This window comes from Trichoplusia ni, unplaced genomic scaffold, assembly GCF_003590095.1.
Source record: "Trichoplusia ni isolate ovarian cell line Hi5 unplaced genomic scaffold, tn1 tig00003798, whole genome shotgun sequence".
Taxonomy (NCBI): domain Eukaryota; kingdom Metazoa; phylum Arthropoda; class Insecta; order Lepidoptera; family Noctuidae; genus Trichoplusia; species Trichoplusia ni.
Window position 1 is genome coordinate 10434 of NW_020800454.1, and position 21538 is coordinate 31971.

The 21538-nt window shown below is 42.5% G+C and overlaps 2 protein-coding genes across 8 annotated transcripts; one reads left to right on the top strand and one right to left on the bottom strand.

Moving 5' to 3' along the window:
- Positions 1–8879: 8879 nt before the first annotated feature.
- On the bottom strand, positions 8880–16618 carry LOC113508084. Of its 7 annotated transcripts, XM_026891048.1 has the most exons (9): positions 15824–16618; positions 15118–15215; positions 13731–15039; positions 10484–13668; positions 10199–10407; positions 9833–9997; positions 9532–9739; positions 9229–9449; positions 8882–9140 (listed from the first exon to the last, which is right to left on the bottom strand). In XM_026891048.1, the coding sequence occupies exons 1-4, from the start codon at positions 16067–16069 to the stop codon at positions 12973–12975; spliced, it is 2349 nt and encodes a 782-aa protein (XP_026746849.1). In that variant the 5' UTR covers positions 16070–16618; the 3' UTR covers positions 8882–9140; positions 9229–9449; positions 9532–9739; positions 9833–9997; positions 10199–10407; positions 10484–12972. The 7 variants fall into 7 exon arrangements, with proteins under 7 accessions (XP_026746848.1, XP_026746849.1, XP_026746846.1 ...); XM_026891047.1 differs by lacking the exon at positions 9833–9997 and having other exon boundaries at positions 8880–9140; positions 10715–13668; XM_026891045.1 differs by lacking the exon at positions 9833–9997.
- A 1884-nt stretch (positions 16619–18502) lies between these two features.
- LOC113508086 (60S ribosomal protein L38) lies at positions 18503–21472 on the top strand. The gene is made up of 5 exons (XM_026891053.1): positions 18503–18554; positions 18712–18748; positions 18896–18956; positions 19040–19162; positions 21407–21472. Exons 2-5 carry the CDS (start codon positions 18746–18748, stop codon positions 21430–21432), a joined length of 213 nt encoding a protein of 70 aa, XP_026746854.1. The 5' UTR covers positions 18503–18554; positions 18712–18745; the 3' UTR covers positions 21433–21472.
- The last annotated feature ends 66 nt before the right edge of the window (positions 21473–21538 follow it).

Consider the following 21538-nt stretch of genomic DNA (forward strand, 5'->3'; position numbering starts at 1 on the left):
AAAAAAAAAAAGAAAAAAAAAAAGACAAAAAAAAAAAAAAAAAAAATATATATATATATATACATAAAATAATATAAGCATATGATATAAACAAAAAAGATCGGAAAAAAAAAAAAAAAAAAAAAAAAAAACAACCCAATAATAAACCTCCATTAATTAACATTAAAATAACCATAGCATATAAGGAATATAATATAATAAATAACATAAAAATAGTTAATAATATGATATCATAGAACATACCATAAGAAAACGGTGATGGACCCCGTACGTTCTTAAAACATATGTACGTGGCGGACGAATGCTGCAGTCGCAGCGGAGTATGTAATAAACGGCGAACAATTTTTTAGTCAAACATCGAATAAAAAAGGATATACTAAAAAAGGCGCGGACCAAGAGTCTGCGGTTGTATAGTTTTATTTAAAAAAAAAAAAAAAAAAAAAAAAAAAAAAAACCTAACCTAACCTAACCTAACCTAACCTAACCTAACCTAACCTAACCTAACCTAGCGTGACCTAACCTAGCGTGACCTAACCTAGCGTGACCTAACCTAGCGTGACCTAACCTAGCGACCTAGCGTGACCTAACCTAGCGTGACCTAACCTAGCGTGACCTAACCTAGCGTGACCTAACCTAGCGTGACCTAACCTAGCGTGACCTAACCTAGCGTGACCTAACCTAGCGTGACCTAACCTAGCGTGACCTAACCTAGCGTGACCTAACCTAGCGTGACCTAACCTAGCGTGACCTAACCTAGCGTGACCTAACCTAGCGTGACCTAACCTAGCGTGACCTAACCTAGCGTGACCTAACCTAGCGTGACCTAACCTAGCGTGACCTAACCTAGCGTGACCTAACCTAGCGTGACCTAACCTAGCGTGACCTAACCTAGCGTGACCTAACCTAGCGTGACCTAACCTAGCGTGACCTAACCTAGCGTGACCTAACCTAGCGTGACCTAACCTAGCGTGACCTAACCTGGCGTGACCTAACCTAGCGTGACCTAACCTAACCTAACCTAGCGTGACCTAACCTAGCGTGACCTAACCTAGCGTGACCTAACCTAGCGTTGTCCGAGCTGTGCTATGCTAGAAACTACGGAAAAACGTTAAAACAACGCGATTTCCGCGATATCGACTTTTGGAGTTTTACCGAGCTTCGCCGACCTAAGTCGTGCTACGTGCCTAGAGAAACGAAAAATAACAAAACTCACGGATCACCTTGATATCGACTATTCTGAGCTATGCTATGCTAGAAACTACGGAAAACGTTAAAACAACGCGATTTCCGCGATATGGACTTTTGGAGTTTTGCCGAGCTACGCCGACCTTAGTCTCGCTACGCGCCTCGAGAAACGAAAAATAACAAAACTCACGGATCACCTTGATATCGATTATTCCGAGCTATGCTATGCTAGAAACTACGGAAAACGTTAAAACAACGCGATTTCCGCGATATCGACTTTTGGAGTTTCGCCGAGCTACGCCGACCTAAGTCTTGCTACGCGCCTCGAGAAACGAAAAATAACAAAACTCACGGATCACCTTGATATCGATTATTCCGAGCTATGCTATGCTAGAAACTACGGAAAACGTTAAAACAACGCGATTTCCGCGATATCGACTTTTGGAGTTTCGCCGAGCTACGCCAACCTAAGTCGTGCTACGTGCTTAGAGAAACGAAAAATAACAAAACTCACGGATCACCTTGATATCGACTATTCCGAGCTATGCTATGCTAGAAACTACGGAAAACGTTAAAACAACGCGATTTCCGCGATATCGACTTTTGGAGTTTCGTCAAGCTACGCCGACCTAAGTAGTGCCACGCACCTCGAGAAACGAAAAATAACAAAACTCACGGATCAACTTGACATCGACTATTCCGAGCTATGCTATGCTAGAAACTACAGAAAACGTTAAAACAACACGATTTCCGCGATATCGACTTTTGGAGTTTCGCCGAGCTACGCCGACCTAAGTCTCGCTACGCGCCTCGAGAAACGAAAAATAACAAAACTCACGGATCACCTTGATATCGAGTATTCTCAGCTATGCTATGCTAGAAACTACGGAGAGCGTTAAAACAACGCGATTTCCGCCATATCGACTTTTGGAGTTTCGCCGAGCTACGCCGACCTAAGTCTTGCTACGCGCCTAGAGAAACGAAAAATAACAAAACTCACGGATCACCTTGATATCGATTATTCCGAGCTATGCTATGCTAGAAACTACGGAAAGCGTTAAAACAACGCGATTTCCGCGATATCGACTTTTGGAGTTTCGCCGAGCTACGCAGACGTAAGTAGTGCCACGCACCTCGAGAAACGAAAAATAACAAAACTCACGGATCACCTTGATATCGACTATTCCGAGCTATGCTATGCTAGAAACTACAGAAAACGTTAAAACAACACGATTTCCGCGATATCGACTTTTGGAGTTTTACCGAGCTTCGCCGACCTAAGTCGTGCTACGTGCCTAGAGAAACGAAAAATAACAAAACTCACGGATCACCTTGATATCGACTATTCTGAGCTATGCTATGCTAGAAACTACGGAAAACGTTAAAACAACGCGATTTCCGCGATATCGACTTTTGGAGTTTCGCCGAGCTACGCCGACCTAAGTCTCGCTACGCGCCTCGAGAAACGAAAAATAACAAAACTCACGGATCACCTTGATATCGACTATTCCGAGCTATGCTATGCTAGAAACTACAGAAAACGTTAAAACAACACGATTTCCGCGATATCGACTTTTGGAGTTTTACCGAGCTTCGCCGACCTAAGTCGTGCTACGTGCCTAGAGAAACGAAAAATAACAAAACTCACTGATCACCTTGATATCGATTATTCCGAGCTATGCTATGCTAGAAACTACGGAAAACGTTAAAACAACGCGATTTCCGCGATATCGACTTTTGGAGTTTCGCCGAGCTACGCCGACCTAAGTCTCGCTACGCGCCTCGAGAAACGAAAAATAACAAAACTCACGGATCACCTTGATATCGACTATTCTCAGCTTTGCTATGCTAGAAACTACGGAAAACGTTAAAACAACGCGATTTCCGCGATATCGACTTTTGGAGTTTCGCCGAGCTACGCCGACCTAAGTCTTGCTACGCGCCTCGAGAAACGAAAAATAACAAAACTCACGGATCACCTTGATATCGACTATTCTCAGCTTTGCTATGCTAGAAACTACGGAAAACGTTAAAACAACGCGATTTCCGCGATATCGACTTTTGGAGTTTCGCCGAGCTACGCCGACCTAAGTCTTGCTACGCGCCTCGAGAAACGAAAAATAACAAAACTCACGGATCACCTTGATATCGACTATTCTCAGCTATGCTATGCTAGAAACTACGGAAAGCGTTAAAACAACGCGATTTCCGCGATATCGACTTTTGGAGCTTCACCGAACTACGCCAAGCTACGAAACCCTCGAGAAACGAAAAATAACAGAACTCTGCTATCACCGCGATATCGACTCTTCCGAGGTATGCTATGTTTGAAACTACGGAAAACGTTAACACAACGCGATTTCCGCGATATCGAATTTTGGTGCTTCGCCGACATAAGTCGAGCTACGCACCTTAAGAAACGAAAAATAACAAAACTCACAGATCACCGCGATATCGACTTTTCGATCTGCGCTTTGTCAGGCTCCTGGATATCGTGAAAATTAAATAGCAATTTGTCTTGTTCAAAACGCTTTGAACGTACATTGTGTTCATCTGATTTATATATCCGTTAGAACGTAAGCGCAGTAAGTCTAGTAATATGTGCAGCGAACCTGATGATCTTAGTTGCTGCTCCAGGTCGTGGTGGTCGTGTCCGAGAGGTACTGCGTAATGTGCGTGCATTGCAAATCCGTTGTAATGGCTGCTTGTCCGGACCGTTACCGTAGGACTCCGTAGAAGTTCTAGAATAAACGGTTGATAATTGAATAAACAGAAACTCATAAAAAAAATCTTAAAATACTTTTTCAGTCATTAACTTTAACACATTGCTTTGCATAAGTTAATTGGTACATCGCACCGTTTACATAGGGTACACAACTCATTTGTGGGGCTTATGCCCGTTTTCACCATTACCACCTTAACAGTCACATAAGTAAGTGTTCGGGAACCTTCAAACGGTCCCTCTATCTAAATTCTGCTTCACCATGCTGTATGCTACTTAGTGTACGGTTTTGGTGTGGATTAATGTATGACGTGTTATTACGTTTGTTATGAAATTTGATAGGCATACTTTATGTATGTAACATTGTGTTACCTATTTTGTTTTAGTTTTAGTATGATTATACGCATAAACGAATATGTTCTTTATTAGAAATTTTGACATGTATAATTTTATTAATTAAAAAATTGAATGACGTAGCAATTTATGCCGCTTCCGTGTTCGGGGCTGTGCCAGGTAAATCAATGTTTGGGGCATTTCTTTCAGTATAGATTTTATTAGCCGGTAGCAGATACGTCATGCTCCCTTAGTTGTCACTGCCTGCGGTGGCGTCTTGGGTCGGGTCACCTCCTTCCCTCTAATATTGCGAGGGAGGTGATGGCTGGCCCTTGCGTCATACTCGTGAACGGGTGCTGCTTGCGGTGGCTGGTCGGTCTGATGACTTTGGCCGAGTAGTTGACAGTTTAAGGTCATAGTGGCTTAGGCACCACGACCTCAAATATTTGTTTGTTTGGCACGGCACCTACACACTTATTTTGATATATTTTTTAATAACTATATTGTAAATGGAAAGACAGCGTGCTGCTAGGGAGTTTTATGCGCCGTTTCTTCTCTCACAGTAAAAGCACTTAGGAAGCGGTGACGGGTGGACGAAACTGGGTGCTGTCCAATGTAATTTGATCTTCAAAAAGTGCTACTTAGCAGCCTAATTTGAGTAAATGACTTTTGATTTTTGCTTAGTTGAAATATTTTTTAAGCGGGAACTTGAACTTTAAACGTAAAATGTAGTGTTTAATCGTGTATCTATCCGGGTACGAAGCAACGGGTCGCTTTCCCCTTCAAAGGTAGCTAGGTAAAAAACGTTTGTGTATTGCAGAAAAGGATGAATGTGTAAATCGGAAATATCGACTTTTGCAAGGTGTCGCGATTGACTTCCTATGTTGAGGTTAGTCTAGTACGCGCTGCAGTTTAGTAGGGTAGGCGTTTTGCCGACCTCCTTGGTCGAGTGGCGGACACACCGGTTTCTAGGTGTCGTTAGCTCTGACGTCCCGGTTTCGATCCCCGGTCAGGTCAAAGTAAAAATTCACATTTTCTACATTGTCTCGGGTCTGGGTGTTTGTGATACCTTCGTTGTAACTGAATTCCATTACACAAGTGCTTCAGCAACTTACTTTGAGTTTAGAACAATGTATGTGATGTTATGAGCATTTATTTATTTATTTAAAAAGGTATCGCACTCATTACATAATTAAATCATCATCGGCCTAGCCTTTTCCCAACTATTTTGGGGTCGGCTACCAGTCCAACCGGTTTCAGCTAAGTACCAGTGTTTTACAAGGAGCGACTGCCTATCTGACCTCCTCAACCCAGTTACCTGGCCACTGGGCATCACGACACCCCTTGGTTAGACAAGCTGTCAGACTTTTCAAGCTTCTGACTACCTGTAACGACTGTCAAAGATGTAGGAATAACAGCCGGGACCCACAATTTAACGTGCCTTCCGAAACACGGAGGAACTCGCTATGACAAAGATGGTCACCCATCTACGGTCCAACCGCGTCAATCATAGCTTAACCTGTGATCGAATCACTTATGCGGTTATAGCTTAGCCACGAGCTCCTCCCCATTAAATAATTAAATATAAAAATATTTTATAGCTAAGTAGGTACTACTATGTCAATAAATTGCCTAAAATAGTCAAATCAGTACAACGCATCGTACAAACTTTTTCTGGCACCGATTAGTAAACTTAACTTAACTTAAGGCGATTAATGTGTTTTACCTACGTATTTTCTACTGATTTGACTTCAAAAACTTTGTGTAGTCGATATAAATATCACCAGTACCCAAAAGTAAAGAACAAATTAGACATTTAATAGAAGTTATACCTACATATGATAACTTAAGGTGGGACTCTGAATTAACAACACAGTCACCCAGATTGAGAACAAGCTAATTAATTAAGTATTCTTTTAAAAAAACGACATTTTATCATAGCTCACATAATCCTATTAACATAAACGCAATAAGTCTAGTAATATTATGTGCACCGAACCTGATGATTTCAGTCGCTGCTCCAGAACATCGTAATGTCTCCCACGACGTCGCGCGGCGGCGGTGTGCGGGCGCAACGAGCGTGCCAGAACTCTGAAATAGTCAGCGACCTCGCTGAATCAACATGAAAGGCTTGTCACTGGGTTAGACTCGATTTAGTAGATAAGCGCCAAAATAAAACTAGAAGAACAAATCCACCACAAAATTATTTGTCACCAACGGGTTGACTTTAGAAACATGCTGCACGAATTACTGGGTGTTTTTGGTTTTAATAAATCGGCAATGATGCCTCGAGTTATAATATGAAGTGTTTTTGTGCGGAAATGTGTAGTTTTTAAGAAATCTTTAATTAAAGTTTTGAGGTTAATTCTCAAAAATAGACCTCGCCAACCACTTAGTGGTTTTTTTTTAAACCACCCAGAAGTAGGAGCGACGCGAAGCGGGTCTCCGTCGACCGAGCCGATAACACCGTTTTTACACAAAACTAAAATGCAGCAGATTACTAAAGAATACCCAACAAATTGACGAATAAAACGTTGCTTGATGGAGACTTTTAGTTGCGTATTTGTATTTATAGAATAAACTGTAATATCTCACCTGGAAAAACATGGCTGGAAACAATGGATCTGTTTCTTTACTTTGCAGAGAGATCATCTTTACTTTACAAAAAGATAACATAATTGTGTAACTTGGAAGTAACGAGATGTTCTAGACATAGATATACAAATAATACAGATTCATTATTATTTTATGATTTTTACGAGTTTCTTTGACTGGTCTTACCTATCATCATTCATCAAGTCAGTCACAATCAACTTAGACTGGTCTTTTGACGGTACATACTTTAAATTCCTCTGAAAACCAAAATGTTGGTAAATCACACACAAATGTGAATATCTAACAAAATCAAGGTAATTTACCCAAAAAAAATACTACTAATAAGTAGCTACCTACAGTACTGTTGAACACCATCTCTGCGAACGTGTTCGGCACTCACAGTTAGTTTAACTAATTGCACAGTTCATTAAAGCGACTAACTATCGGAAGAATGAGATTTCTTTACCTGGTGACTACCGCATACTGCCCCCGAACAAACTTACATTTGATTTAAGTTAACTACCCTCCTCCATATATATATAATATCTTAAATTAATCTGAGTTGCCAATATATTAATAAAATTACCTTAAATTAATATTATAGAATACACCCTAAGAAAGGAAAAGATAAACTGGAGTGCCACAATAGTATTCATGTTATGAACTTGACTTGCTGAACAAATAATCTATACTTATATAAGCATAAGTAATATATAAAGCTGACGAGTTTGTTTGTTTGAACGCGCTAATCTCAGGAACTACTGGTCCAAATGGAAATTATATTTGTGTTGAATAAACCATTCATCGAGGAAGGCTTATGCTCGCTCCAAAACAATGCTCGCTCCAAATCAAGATACAATGGAAAATGAGAAAAAAAGCAGTTAAATAATAAGTTAATTAACAGCAATTAGTTAAATAATATATCAATAAATTCTTAATAACTAGCATGTACTAAATGTATTGTGCCAAAAATGTATGTGTGTAGTTGAAGGCGTTGAGCTTGGATGTGGATGGATATAGGGGAAGAGGATGCATTGTGTAAAAGACGATACGGCTGCCAAGAGTGTTTCCTGTGAGATGACGGCTGATAGAAAGGTATGGAAGAAGAAGACGTGTTGCGCCGACGCCAAATAACATAATTGGCATAAGGGCCGGGGAATGATGATGAACAAGTTGAAGGTTTCTATTCCTGTACATTTGTAGGTATTTGGCAGAGCGTAGTGATACTCCATAGAACATAATGCACCGAATAGGAGTCCAGCTCAGCATGTGTCAGGTAGAACGACTGACGCTAGTATTCTGCTGGATCCCTGCAATGACGTACGGACGGCGAGTACACCGAACAGTGGATTCAGGCAAATCAAATCAAAATTCGTTTATTCAAATTAGGCTACTAAGTAGCACTTTTTGAAGGTCAGGTTACATTGGACAGCACCCAGTTTCGCCCACCCTTCACCGCTTCCTAAGTGCTTTTGCTGTGAGAGAAGAAACGGCGCAACAAACTCCCCAACAGCACGCTGTCATTCTGTTTACAAAATAATTGTTATAATACAGAACAATAACAAAGTGTGTAGGGGCGGTGCCAAACAAACAATAAATTGAGGTCGCTGTATAAGCCAATATGAAATAAAAAGGCTAAGGTCAGCAGACCGACCAGCCACCGAGGACCAGTCACCAGGTGAGATTAGTACTGCGTGAGTGTGTGTGTGTAAAGTGTTTTATGTTCTTGATGTGCTGTGTTTAAATATGATTAACAATGTTTGTTATACAAGCTTACATTTTTTTTCTTTGATTCAGACCCCTGACTACAAGTAACCCGGAATTCGGCGATGAAACACCATCACTGCACCTGTACATAGGGATACTAGGCCAACACGCAAAAGCCTTTTTAATATTAATTGTGATCCAGGCCATGATAATTATATCCCAAGAGCTAACCACCCAGTTGTATGGCAAAGCAGAAATTAACTATTGATTATGGATGAGCTATGAGGCTATTTTTATTCTGAATGTGCTTAGTGGACTTCTTAATAAAATTGCTGTAAAATAAATCAGGTGATCGTTTATTACAGAATTTATTATATTATTTAAAGTTGAATATCATCGTCCACAGTGTCCGAGCGGAGTCACAGAGTGAGCGGCGCGTCGCGCAGGCCGGCGAGCAGCACGTCGCGGCGCAGCAGCAGGTCGCGCGCGCACGCGCCGGTCAGCCAGCGCGGCAGCCAGCAGCGCGCGCGCCACTCCAGCGCCAGGCGCGCACCGCCGTCGCCCGCCGCCCTCACCGCCGCGTGCGACTCCACCTCCTCTGTACCGTGCACAAAATAAATCCTAAACTAGGGTCAATTAACTATGGAAAGTGCTGATCGTGATAAATACTTATGCAAACAACACACCGCAAAGCTGGGGCCACGTGATTAGCGGCAGGCTGGTGCAGGCCTGCAGGGCTACGGTGACGGTGTGCTCGCGCGCGTCGTGGCCGTGGCGGGGCGCGGCGCGCGGCGCGTCGTGCGCCCGCACCAGCGCGCACCCCGAGCAGAGCGCGCCGCACGAGAACGAAACCGAGTAACTCCATGTCGTATAGTTGCTGCGGTCCTCGTCCACAGACCACGACGTGCTACAACAAACACGCTCTTTATTCGCAGCCAATATGAAAAGCAAAAGTTCAGAGCTCGAGGCAGCACTCGAGAGTAACTCACACGTGCGGCTGCTTAGAGAAGTCAGCGAGGACATGCGCGAGCGCGGCGGGCGAGTGCGCCGGGAACAGGTGCGCGACGCTGAGGCCGGTCGTCACGCGAGCGCTCAGCACCAGCAGCGCGCCGCCCGCCACCAGCAGCGCCCACCAGCGCCGCCACATAGCCCACCACGTGCGCCGGATACCCATCGCTGCGGCCGGTCACAACGTGCCTGAACACGAGGGCAAGATAACAACATTGACTCACTAAACTAGAATAAAAGTAATCGCATCTCAAGCCCTTTTAAAGAATGCACGTAGCTTACTTATAAAACCTACGATGAAATCACAAATGGGCGTCGCAGCTCAGCGTTGACTTTACAACTTGACTGTGTACCACCACGTTATAAGTCCTTGAGCGATGCCATCACTTAGCGAGCGCTAGCGGGCTCAGCCAGTAGAAGTGGCCCGACGTGTAAATGCTCTTTCAGCTGCAATAACTTTGCGCCAAATAATATACTCTCCTAAGATTAGAAATAGATGAAATACGCAAGTCTACGCGTGTTTATAGCTGAAGACAGAATTTTCTTGTAAATACTTTGTTCAATGAATACCTACGTCATTATCTTTATGAAATGCTAATGAGAACACGTAAACAAGACTATTTATCTAATAAAATGATTAATACAGACCTAGCGGAAGGCGGGGGTTAAGCTTCACACAGCCAAGAAGCTGTGCTAGTAGACACTGCTGTAACTACGTACTGCTGTAGCTATAGTTTGTAAGTACAGCGGAGCGCGGCCAGCGGCGGCACAGCTCGCGACGCGCACCACACTGCGGGCGCCGGAAGCTGCGTCCGCAGATAGCGCGAACAGCGGGACTCACACACTGGCGCGCACTTCTATTAATAGCATTAACTAACAGTGGATTAAATAAGAAGCGCAAAGCGGAATCATTGTCAATAATGCACCACTTACACTGAAACGTTGCTTGGTGTGCTAATGCTAAGTTTCACCGAACAGAGAGAGGCTTGTGTTCTAAGATTCCATTGAGTGCTACCTATCTTGCGGAGCGCCACTAGTCACCAACGACAATACAAAGGTTTTTGCTTATTTCAGCTATGAAATGACTTCATGCTTTCATTCTTTTAAATGGGATGGGTTTTTCAGAAAGACGCTACGTTTTCTATTGAAAATTTATTTGCTTACACGTATAATTTCACATATCGTCAACAATCACACATCTGGCATCAGTCACAATTCACAAGTAAACTATCAACTAAGGTATTCTATGTACATGCGTGGCCACGCCGCGCTGACGTCACTGCTGCGCCACGACGACGGCCGCGTCTTTACAGACATTAGTAAAGCTCACGAGCTCGCGAGACCCAACACATTTTGCTTTATTTGTTATGACAATCACTCTTTAACATTTGTCTTATATTATAAACAGACTTCAGTAATACATTAAAACCCACTTGTGTGCATACAAATACACGACTTTCTACAAGAAAACTAATCGAATATTGCCTCGTTCCATCCGTTTTGCATGAAAATAACATTCTGTTTAGATTTTTTTGTGTTTCTATATTGTTTTACTATTGACGAGAAAATTATAGAATTTCATACACAGAAACAGGATTTACATAATGGCTGGTCTTCGCGGAAATACATCGAGAGCATCGATGTTTTGTACAAATGGCTCAGTTGCGCAAATCAGCGAGTGCTCCAAATGTGAACCGGGAGCAAACACTTATTAAACTGTCGATTTTTCAATGTCAAATCCACATAAAGCCACTCCTCACAAATAACAAACACGTGTAACTCTTTATATTTCAACCAAACAGTGAAATATAGACAAGTCACAGCTCGACTGTGGCAGAGCACACAGCTTGGAACCAGAACACAGTGAAAAGTCAACATTCTGTGTTGGGTCATTGACACTTTGACAAGTTCTGATATTGAGATTGAGAAACATTGATAATGATATTATTGATAGTATTCTATTAGTATTCTGCACAATTGGCCTCAGTAAATGTAATGTCTCTTGTTGCATCGCCATATTGATAATTGTAGAATAATAACTTAAACGGCTCATAATATTGAGTATCACATTACATAAATTTAATTTGGTTTTGGTACACAACAACATATTTAAATACCCAATTCTAAAAGGACATTAGTTTCGTTAGTTCGGCGCAGATTCGTTCACATTTAACATTCCAGTAGTAATACTACAGTACAATAAATTAATAATTAACATTACATTTATAGTACTAAGTCAAAAGTATAATTAAATTCATGTCAATGAAATAAATACACGACATCACTACAACATACAAAATTATATAATTATCTCCCATACATCATTGCCAATCATCTCAACTTTATAGCATAAACAACATTTTGATCAATGTTTATTGATGATGTAATCTCTTTCCATCAATACTAGTTCTGGATAGGAATTACTGTATTGTTAAATTTCTCATAAATTAACTCAATTATTTGATCTTACTTTAACAGATTTGTTTTGCATTGGCAAGTGCATGTAAATTTGCTGCATCAGCACAAACAATGATACATTGTTACTGTTATGGGTTAGTAAAAACTAGCCCAGCTCACACATTAAGTTATGCTTTTGTATTTTTCCGTTGTTACACTGACAGCCCTGAGTTACGTTACAGAGGCATAGTTTCCAAATGTATCGTTTGTCTATAATTTTTAGTTTTCAATACATCAAAAAGCCTACTAGCAATCACTTCAGATCAACAAACTACATTATCACAACTGTTTAAGCCGTCATATTTTTAATCTGTTATATGTATATTTCTATAAAACAAGACATTGACGAATTTGTGAACATTGCTTATAAATATAAAATTATATTAAATTATATACTGCATTATTTAAAGCCATAAAGGTAATTGAGTTATGTGATGTGATGTGATGGTGATCTTAACACAGATAACACAACACACTACAGTGACTTGATATTATTTTGGTAAATGTTGAGTAACAAGGCTCTCTATCTCGCGCCGCCCCATACAAGATATATAAAGGCAGCTTGCAAACTACATGCATGGTTGAACATTTTTATATTTAATTTATATGGTGTTACAGAATGCTTCAAATATCAGAGCAATTTCACACATTTTGCTGGAATCGATTTTTGTTGAGTCGAGTTTTCGATGTGACTGAAAGAAGGCCACAGAAATGACCATATTGTCGCAATGAAAACAATATAATATCGTGCACTTGAACTTAAGTGCGGGCTAGTCATCGCACAGAGACAGGTCACAGGAAGTAACAATCGCTCGTCTCACACTTAAGCGCTTATATCACAACCATCATAACACACGCCGCGAGGTCTCGCCGACAGGCTCGCGTCACCCGTATTAAACTAGTATTTGATCACATTAGGTACATCGTCATGACGCGACGCCCGGCGCGCGGGCGTCCGGCTCGCGCTACCGGCGCCGCCGCCGGCCCTTGCGGTAGCCCTTGCCGTACCAGCCGCCGTCGTCCGGGCCGGGCGGGCCGGGCGCGGCGGGCGGGCCGGGCTCGGGCGCCGGCCCCGCGCCGCAGCAGGCGCACAGGTAGCGGCGGCCGCGCAGGCGGCGCCAGGCGCGCGCGCCGGGCGGCGGCTCGCGCGCCGGCCCGTACCACAGGCAGCGCCGCGCCGCGAACTGGCGCGCGCACCAGGCGCAGTCGGCGGGCGCGGCGGGCGCGGCGGGCGCGGCGGCCGGCGCGATGATGGTGTGCAGCCCCGGGTACAGCGACGCGCGACACAGCAGGACCGCGCGCCGGATGATGGCGGCGGCCAGCGACCCCGCCGCCAGCGCGCCCGCGCCGCTCTCGTCCGACGTGCTCGCCTCCTCCTTGGGCTCGTCCTTGGGCTCGGCCTTGGGCTCGGCCTTGGGTTCCTCCAGCTTGGGCGGCGGCTCGGCGGCGTCGATGCGCGGCTCGTACTCCAGCAGGCGGCGCAGTCGCTCGCCCAGGCCGGGGTCGGGCGGGCGGCGAGCCATGCGGAAGCGGCGCAGGTCGGCGGTCCGGCAGCGCGGCGAGCGGGAGCGCGGCGGCAGCGGCCGCGGCGGCGCGTGTTCCGCCCGCAGCAGGATGGTGGCCTCGCCCGACTGCATGCTCACCTGTGATGAGGTGTGCTTCTTTATTTGGAAATTATTTATTGAAATTATTAAAAAATATATAATGAACTTGGTTTACTTACTTGGAAAGAATGCAGCCTGCCATTTGGTTTATCGCATTCCACAAAGCCTTGCTGTCGATCGCTAGAGTTTAAGTTATGCCAACCATTAGGACTGGAATTGTTTTGAAGTTCATTTGGGCTTATACTGCGTTGTCGCTCTCGGGGGCTCAGACTGTGAAGTCTAGAATTATTTTGGCTGCACAAACGATCAGACTGGTTTTGGTCATACAATTCAACCATTTTGCTTGACGTGCTTAACCGGTCAGGCCGAGGCGGACTGCACATTTTATGGAACTTGATGGGGCTATATGGTTGATCAAAATTAGAAAGGCGACTTTCCTGGGTAGGGCTAAGTTGTCGTTTAGATCGGTCTGGATATGGTACTTCATAATTTGTGGAGTTCTGAAGTTGCGAGTTGGGTATTAACTCACTTGGTTGCTGTATATTTGTATTTGCTACATTTTCTGTGGGGCTGCTTTGCGTATCAGTCTGGGTCGAGGAAATGAAACTATTCGGCAAGCCAGGGCTGCGCGGCTGATCAGCATCGTTGGGGCCCCGCAAGCGGTCGGCCAGGCGGCGCAGCGGCAGCTCCTCGTCCGAGTCGGAGGCCGAGGGCGAGGAGGGCTCCCAGTCGTCCGCCGGCGGCTCGTCGGGCGGCACGAGCAGCGCCGGGCGCCGCGTCGTGTGCGCCTCGGCGGGCGCCAGCGGCTCGGCGTGGGCCAGCACGGGGTCGCGGCTGGCGCGGTAGCGCGGCACTCGCAGGCGCAGGCGCCGCGCCACCTGCCGCATCACGGCGTCGCAGCGCGCGTTGATCTTCAGCGCCGCCACCGAGTCCTTGGGCGTCCACTGCAGGTTGACGATGTAGAGCGCGGGGCGGGCGCGCGGCGCGCTCTGCATGCGCCACAGGCGCGGGTAGCGGCGCAGCACCTTGAGGCTGGAGCCCAGGCACAGCACGACGTCGGCGCGCGCGGCGTGGCGCAGCGCGCCCGCCCAGTTGAGCGGCCAGGCGGCGCGGCCTCGCTCGCCGAAGTGCACGATGGAGTCGCGCAGCTCGGCGCCGCAGTCGTGGCACAGCCGCCGCGTGCCGTGCTGGTGGCGCGCCGTGCGCTCCGTGGTGTCGAAGGCGCGCAGGTACACGCGGCGGCAGGCGGCGCACAGCTCCGCGAACATGTCGCCGTGCAGCTCGGCCAGCGCGCGGCGCGGCAGGCCGGCGCGCAGGTGCAGTCCGTCGCAGTTCTGCGACACCACGAACTTGAGCGCGCCGCGGGCCCACAGCGCCGTCAGGGCCATATGCGTGAACGTGGGCTGAGCACGCGAAACCTCGACGCGCCTGCGTACAACATTAAGGCCACCTTCAGTTTCCAGTTCACCAACTGCCTCTCAGTGCTATTCCAAGCCCCCTACTCACCCGACAGTTTCACCACGTTGCAGACGAGTCCAGACACCGTGTGGTCCTCGGTAGTCAGGGATGTCTGCCGCTGTGCTGATACCTGCTCCTGTGTAAACCTGAAATTGGAAAATAAATGGATTTTGTATTATTATTGCAATAAAATAAGACCAGTGAAGAACTTCCTAGCACTATCAACAGTAAGGCATGAAAAGGGTTTAAGGATACAAATCTGTTAAAAATGTATTAAATTGGGTTCAACAATACATAGCATAATATTTTTAAATTGTATTTATGAATATTGCAATGCAAACATAGTTTTATAACAGTGTGATATGGTATGACTGATGAGAACATAATTATTTTTATGTTAATATGGCCCATTTTGATGTTGTGTTTTACTATTTATTAATTAAATTTAGTAAAACATGCCTTATCTAAAATAACATTTATTATTTTGATTTATTTAATGGCTATTAAATACTAGTAATTTTATTTTTTTCCATGTTTGTGCAATACAGAAACAAATGGTGTTAATAAATAATGATAGAGGAAATAAAATATACCAAACTTTTATATCTGTTATTATCATAAATATGAGAGAGGAGAGAGATCCCTCTGTGATAACTTGTAACTGAAATGAGGAGTATTTAAGTAACTTGTCCACCTCGGATAATCGATATGATCAGAATCGCCAGTTTTTGTAAATTAATTTGTGGGTACTCACTACTAGATGTTTAGCATTCCTGAGGGCACGTGCTAGTCGGCGGCACTTGTCTCGCAGCACCCGCGGACTGTCCTCGACCTCGGCAGCGCGCTCAGCGGCGCGCGCGCGGCGCAGCGCGGCCGCCGCCGTGGTGGAGACGGGCCGGCCGCGGCCCTGCGCGGCGGCTCGAGGTGCTGCTGCCGCTGCTGCCGCCGAGCTGTCGCCACTCAGCCGCGCGCTGGACCGCACTCCACCGCGGTCCGACATCTCTTCCGCTATTGACCGCGTTCAATCCAGGACTTACTTTCGCGGTCACGTCCGCTTATCTGTCCTGACTTCTCACACATGTCCGATTCTGTCGGTCGATTGCAACGCTCGTAAACAATCAAGGAAGGCTGTCGTTGTCCCTTCGCTAGACAGTAGACACTTTTACACAGATAATGAATAACGCTCCATGTCGACGACCTTTCTGTCAGTGACTGCCACAGATGTAAAAGAAATTGAGATTTCTGAAACATTTGACTCAGACTACAAATACTTGACAAATACACAGTAAATAAAAAAATATTCAGTTTCCATGCAAAGTAATAAATACGTGTAATAAAATAATGTGTAGGCGTTGTCATAAAAAAGAATACCCTACGCACATAAAATATTTAATCTTCTATAAAAAATATAACGATGATTTTTTTTTAATGTTATACGAAAACGAAATGTTCATCATATCAGTAAAAGAGAAATACTAGTGCTGTGTTTAAATCAAATCAAACCATGCATAATTATTTTCTTTATTTGCTCAAAATGTAGTGAAAGAGATGAAAGTAGGATAATAATAATAAATAAAATAAAAAACCTGTCGTAATGAGCGTCAAAGACCGCAAAGATGTATGGCAAAGCAAGGAGCTACACGGACGCTATTATCGGACCCTTCACGGGGCCGATGTAGATTTCTTAGCGTCCGTGGCCTGGCTACGCTTCGGAGATCTCCTTGGAGAAACCGAAGGGTTTGTATGTGCAATTATGGATGAAGTTATCATGACGAATAACTACCGAAAATATATAATTAAGGATGGTACAGTTGACATCTGTCGGGCATGTCACTCCTCCGGTGAATCCTTGAGACATATAGTTTCGGGATGTTCTCGTCTTGCTAACGGTGAATACTTGCACAGACATAACCAAGTGGCCAGGATTATCCATCAGCAGCTTGCTCTGAAGTACAAACTTGTGGAATCTGAGGTGCCGTACTATAAGTATGTGCCCGACCCAGTTCTCGAAAGTGGTCATATCACACTGTACTGGGATCGGTCTATCATCACTGACAGGACTATTGTTGCCAATAAGCCTGATATAGTGGTGATCGACCGATCAGAGCGTCGGACAATGATTGTTGATATCACCATCCCCCATGACGAGAACCTCGTGAAAGCAGAAAAAGAAAAACAATTGAAATATTTGGATTTAGCTCACGAGGTTGTCGACTTGTGGGAGGTGGACTCGGCAATCATTGTCCCGATAGTCGTAAGTGCCAATGGCTTAATAGCCAAGAGCCTCGATCAACATCTTCGGAGGCTCTCGTTGGGCGTCTGGGTCAAGGGTTTGATTCAGAAAGCGGTACTTCTGGACACGGCGCGCATCGTGAGGAGGTTCCTCTCTCTGGAGCCCTGACCACCGGCAGCTTGGGCCCTGTTCCCGTTGCCGGTTGGACACTATTTTTTATATTTTTAAATATATGTTGTTTTTTTTATATGCCTATATTTAAAAATGTAATTTATATGTTTTTTAATTTAAATAAAGATAATAAAATAAATGCGGACAACATCACATACATTTTTCTGAACCCAAAGTAAGTTGCTAAAGCACTTGTGTTATGGAATTCAGAAACAACGAAGGTACCACAAACACCCAGACCCGAGACCCGAGGAATGTAAATTTTTACATTGACCCGACCGGGGATCGAACCCGGAACCGGTGCGTGTACGCCACTCGACCACGGAGGTCGTCAACAATGATCTCACAGACTTTGCTGTAAAATAACAGCATGCAAATTCGTTGGAGTTTATTGAGATAAGCCAGGAAACAATATCATGAAACACAATAACGATCTTACAAACTCTTAAAAAACTGTAAAAAAAGAAAATTTCTTACTTCCAATGATAATAACAACACTAAATGTCCGTTTTAAATTTGTAATTGAAAGATTTGAAAGGTAAAACAAAATATTCAACATCTATAAAAAATAAATAACAAAAACCCAATTTGTAAATAACTACTTATTTAAAACATTATGTTTTATTTAAGAACAGCGTAAAATAGTAAAATAAAAAAAAACTATTGTAAATCCAATAATAGAAAGAAAAAAAAATTGATGATAGAATTGGATACTCAGTAATAATCTCTAAGGAACTGATCCACAATGTAACATAATAATATATAATAGCCCAATTATTTATACGTGTATAAATAATTACACGTACTTGCAATAGTTCTGCATCTATATCTTAATAATTTTGATTATTAGCATCAATTACGGAACGACAGAATTTCCACGGGCCATACGAATTTGAATATACTATAGTCTACTCTTAGAAAATAAAACTGTAATAAAATAAAGTTCGGAACATTATTTTAAATGATTTTCTATTGTCTTCACGCACGTCATTGCCTTATCTGTAGCATTTATTGTCAATGTCATTTAGAAACGAGAGTGACAGGAAGAAACGTCAAAAGGCTCTTTTTCGGAGCTTGAGAGGTGAGATGTGTACGATAAATACAACAACTTCTTCAAATCCATAAAAATCTTGGATTTAAAAAGTGCTTTCTGTGTTATTTAAACTTATCTTGCTGTCTATAGTGCTAGATCAAATACTACCAGTGATATTTTAGACAAAATATTGTTTTTGTTCCAGTTATTTACCGGACACGGGACTTCAAGCCTTCATCATGGTAAGGGAATCGTTATCATATTGTATTCTTTGTAGCTTACTATAAATACTTATGAATATAGTAAAGATCGTTTGCACGTAGATGATTACTTGTAGTGGTTCAAGTTGATCTTTTAAATGTTAATCGTAATGTTTGTATATGTTTCAGCCGCGCGAAATCAAAGATATCAAAGACTTTCTTCTAACAGCGCGTAGGAAAGATGCTAAGTGTAAGTAGGCTCATTGTTTTTGTGTTTTCACAATTGCGTTTGACTTAGTCGTGTTACAAGTGTTTATTTTGTGTATATTTCAGCTGTTAAGATAAAGAAGAACCCTGAGAACGTCAAGTTTAAGGTGCGTTGCTCGCGGTTCCTGTACACACTGGTCATTACCGACAAGGAAAAGGCAGAGAAGTTGAAACAGAGCTTACCACCAGGTAACAAATTTTGCATGAAGTCAATATTAAAATTGGTTTAGTTTGCGCAGTATATAACTGTTAAAGTGGACTTGTTTCACTTAAACTTAAACCATAACAGTTCAATGAATTGTACTAAATTATAAGGTAATTTTCAAAATATATGAGTGGTCAGGGGATGATTATTTATCATAATTTAATATGGTTGCGGTTAAAACGCATGTGATTTGCAGAAAAAGACAACCTCCTAAACTATTTTTTACACTCTCTTAAGGCTGGTCTCTTGCACCTTAACTCGAATGCTGTAGTTATTGAACAAGATTCCAGAGTGGAATCTCTTCCTCAGTCTCAATAATAGTCATTGAGGAGGCTGTTAGGCCAGATCCACACTGACCACCATTGTGAGTGAGATTCAGTGTACGGGTAACAATGTTACTTGTGCTAAGCTAATGGGGATTTTGACTGTATATTCTTATCAAACAAAAATGACACAAGCAGCATGGAGTTTAATCAACACAATCACATGCACAACAACACTGTCTGCTGCCACAATAGCAACAGGTAGAGGTGTGTGAAGGGTCGGCGAAACTGGGTGCTGTCAAATGTAATCTAACCTTCAAGAAGTTAAATAAATGACTTGATTTGATTCAAATGAATAATGTTAACAACACAAGTGCATGAGTAGCCGAGTTGTATACATAGTCACCATGATGTATTTATAGTGACCACCCCAAACCACAATCATGTGATATGACTGCGTGCAATTTTATCTATAGTCCAATTTTTAATTCGAGGCAGTAAAATGACATTTCCAGTGTGGCAGGTTTTTAATTCCAAATAAATAGTGATGTGTTAGAATCGACTTATTACAATCAAAAGTTAGTCGAGCTTACATTTTTTTATTCAGATATCAAATTAGCTCTGTATAAAAAAAAATATTTACGACAATTAGTCAAAAGACAATATTATGCACGGTGACTGTTTTTAAATGTAAAAAAAAAATATTAATTTAAATTTATAAAATTAAAGCCAAATGCGGTGCTGGTATAAGATGAAGCACCTTACCATGCAAGAAAAGTCGAGCGCATCCAACACCAAACTGGATGAATTCTAACATTATGCAGTGGTTGGATGAAAAACAAATTTAATATCAACTTACAATTATAAAAGCTCAATTAATAGAAATAGTAATTTTTGATACATAATAAAATAAAGCATGACTAAATGTCATCGTCGTAGTAAGATTTCCAAACATCACTATTGTAGCGGGTCACCCTTTTTTGTATAAATGACAGTTGCAATTGTCATTTTACTGCCTCGAATTAAAAATCGGACTATATATTATGTATGTATTTAGAAATTTTAATAATAATAATAATGTGTCAAAGTTGTGGAATATTAATATGATTTGGGTGACAATGCTTACTCAAAGCAAATTCATAATTATTTCCATTCCATAATTATGTGAAATACAGTGAAACCTGGTTTAGTGAGACCTGGATAAGTTAAAATGAATTTCCAGTTCTTTTTCATTAAATTAGCTGTTACATTTAACCAGGTTCAAAATCTAAAATAATTGATAAACTAATAATAATTGAGACTGGCTCAATTACCTGTATCTCTGAGACAAATTGAGCAGCTTTTAACACTTTTTGACATGTTTGTTTACATACATTTCGCGTCGTCTTACGCGCATGCTTTGCTTGTTAGTATTATCTTAGGTTTTGACAAAAAGGAAGGCAATAATAGTTAACAAAATGTTTAACTGTAAATATAAAGGTTGTCAGTATCTTAAATACGGCATTCTGACCTTTGTAAGAGGGGGACTCTATAAATGAGACAACTGTAATTTTAAACCTGCTCAATTGAAAAACTGGATTATTGAAAACCCTCAATAATTGGTACATGTCTTTATACCTTGAGATCCCAACCAATCAGTTTTCACTGTAATTTAATAGAAAATTCAATTAATTATTATTAAAATGATGCTGACCTTGGTGCCTCACAGTAACCACATGACTTGCATGAGTACTCAAGTGTTAAAGATCAATTGTGTTTTTCCTTTCTACATACCTGTGTAGCAATCCCAGTGTGATCAGTCCCCGGAAGCCACAAACATAACGTGACTTGGTTTGATCCAAGTTTATTCATGTAGTCATTTATTTTAGTATAATCAAGAAACCATCCTATGTGTCACGGGTTACACTTGACCACAAACAATGTGTGTAATAATCAACCTGACACTTGATTTTTTGTTTGTTACAGGTCTCCAGGTTAAGGAAGTGAAGTGATATGACTAGCCATTAATAAATAAAAAACGCAAAACACAAAGTTTTTTCATTGATAAAACCCACATCACCTGTTACGGTTAAATACTAGCTGTAGCCCGCAACTCCG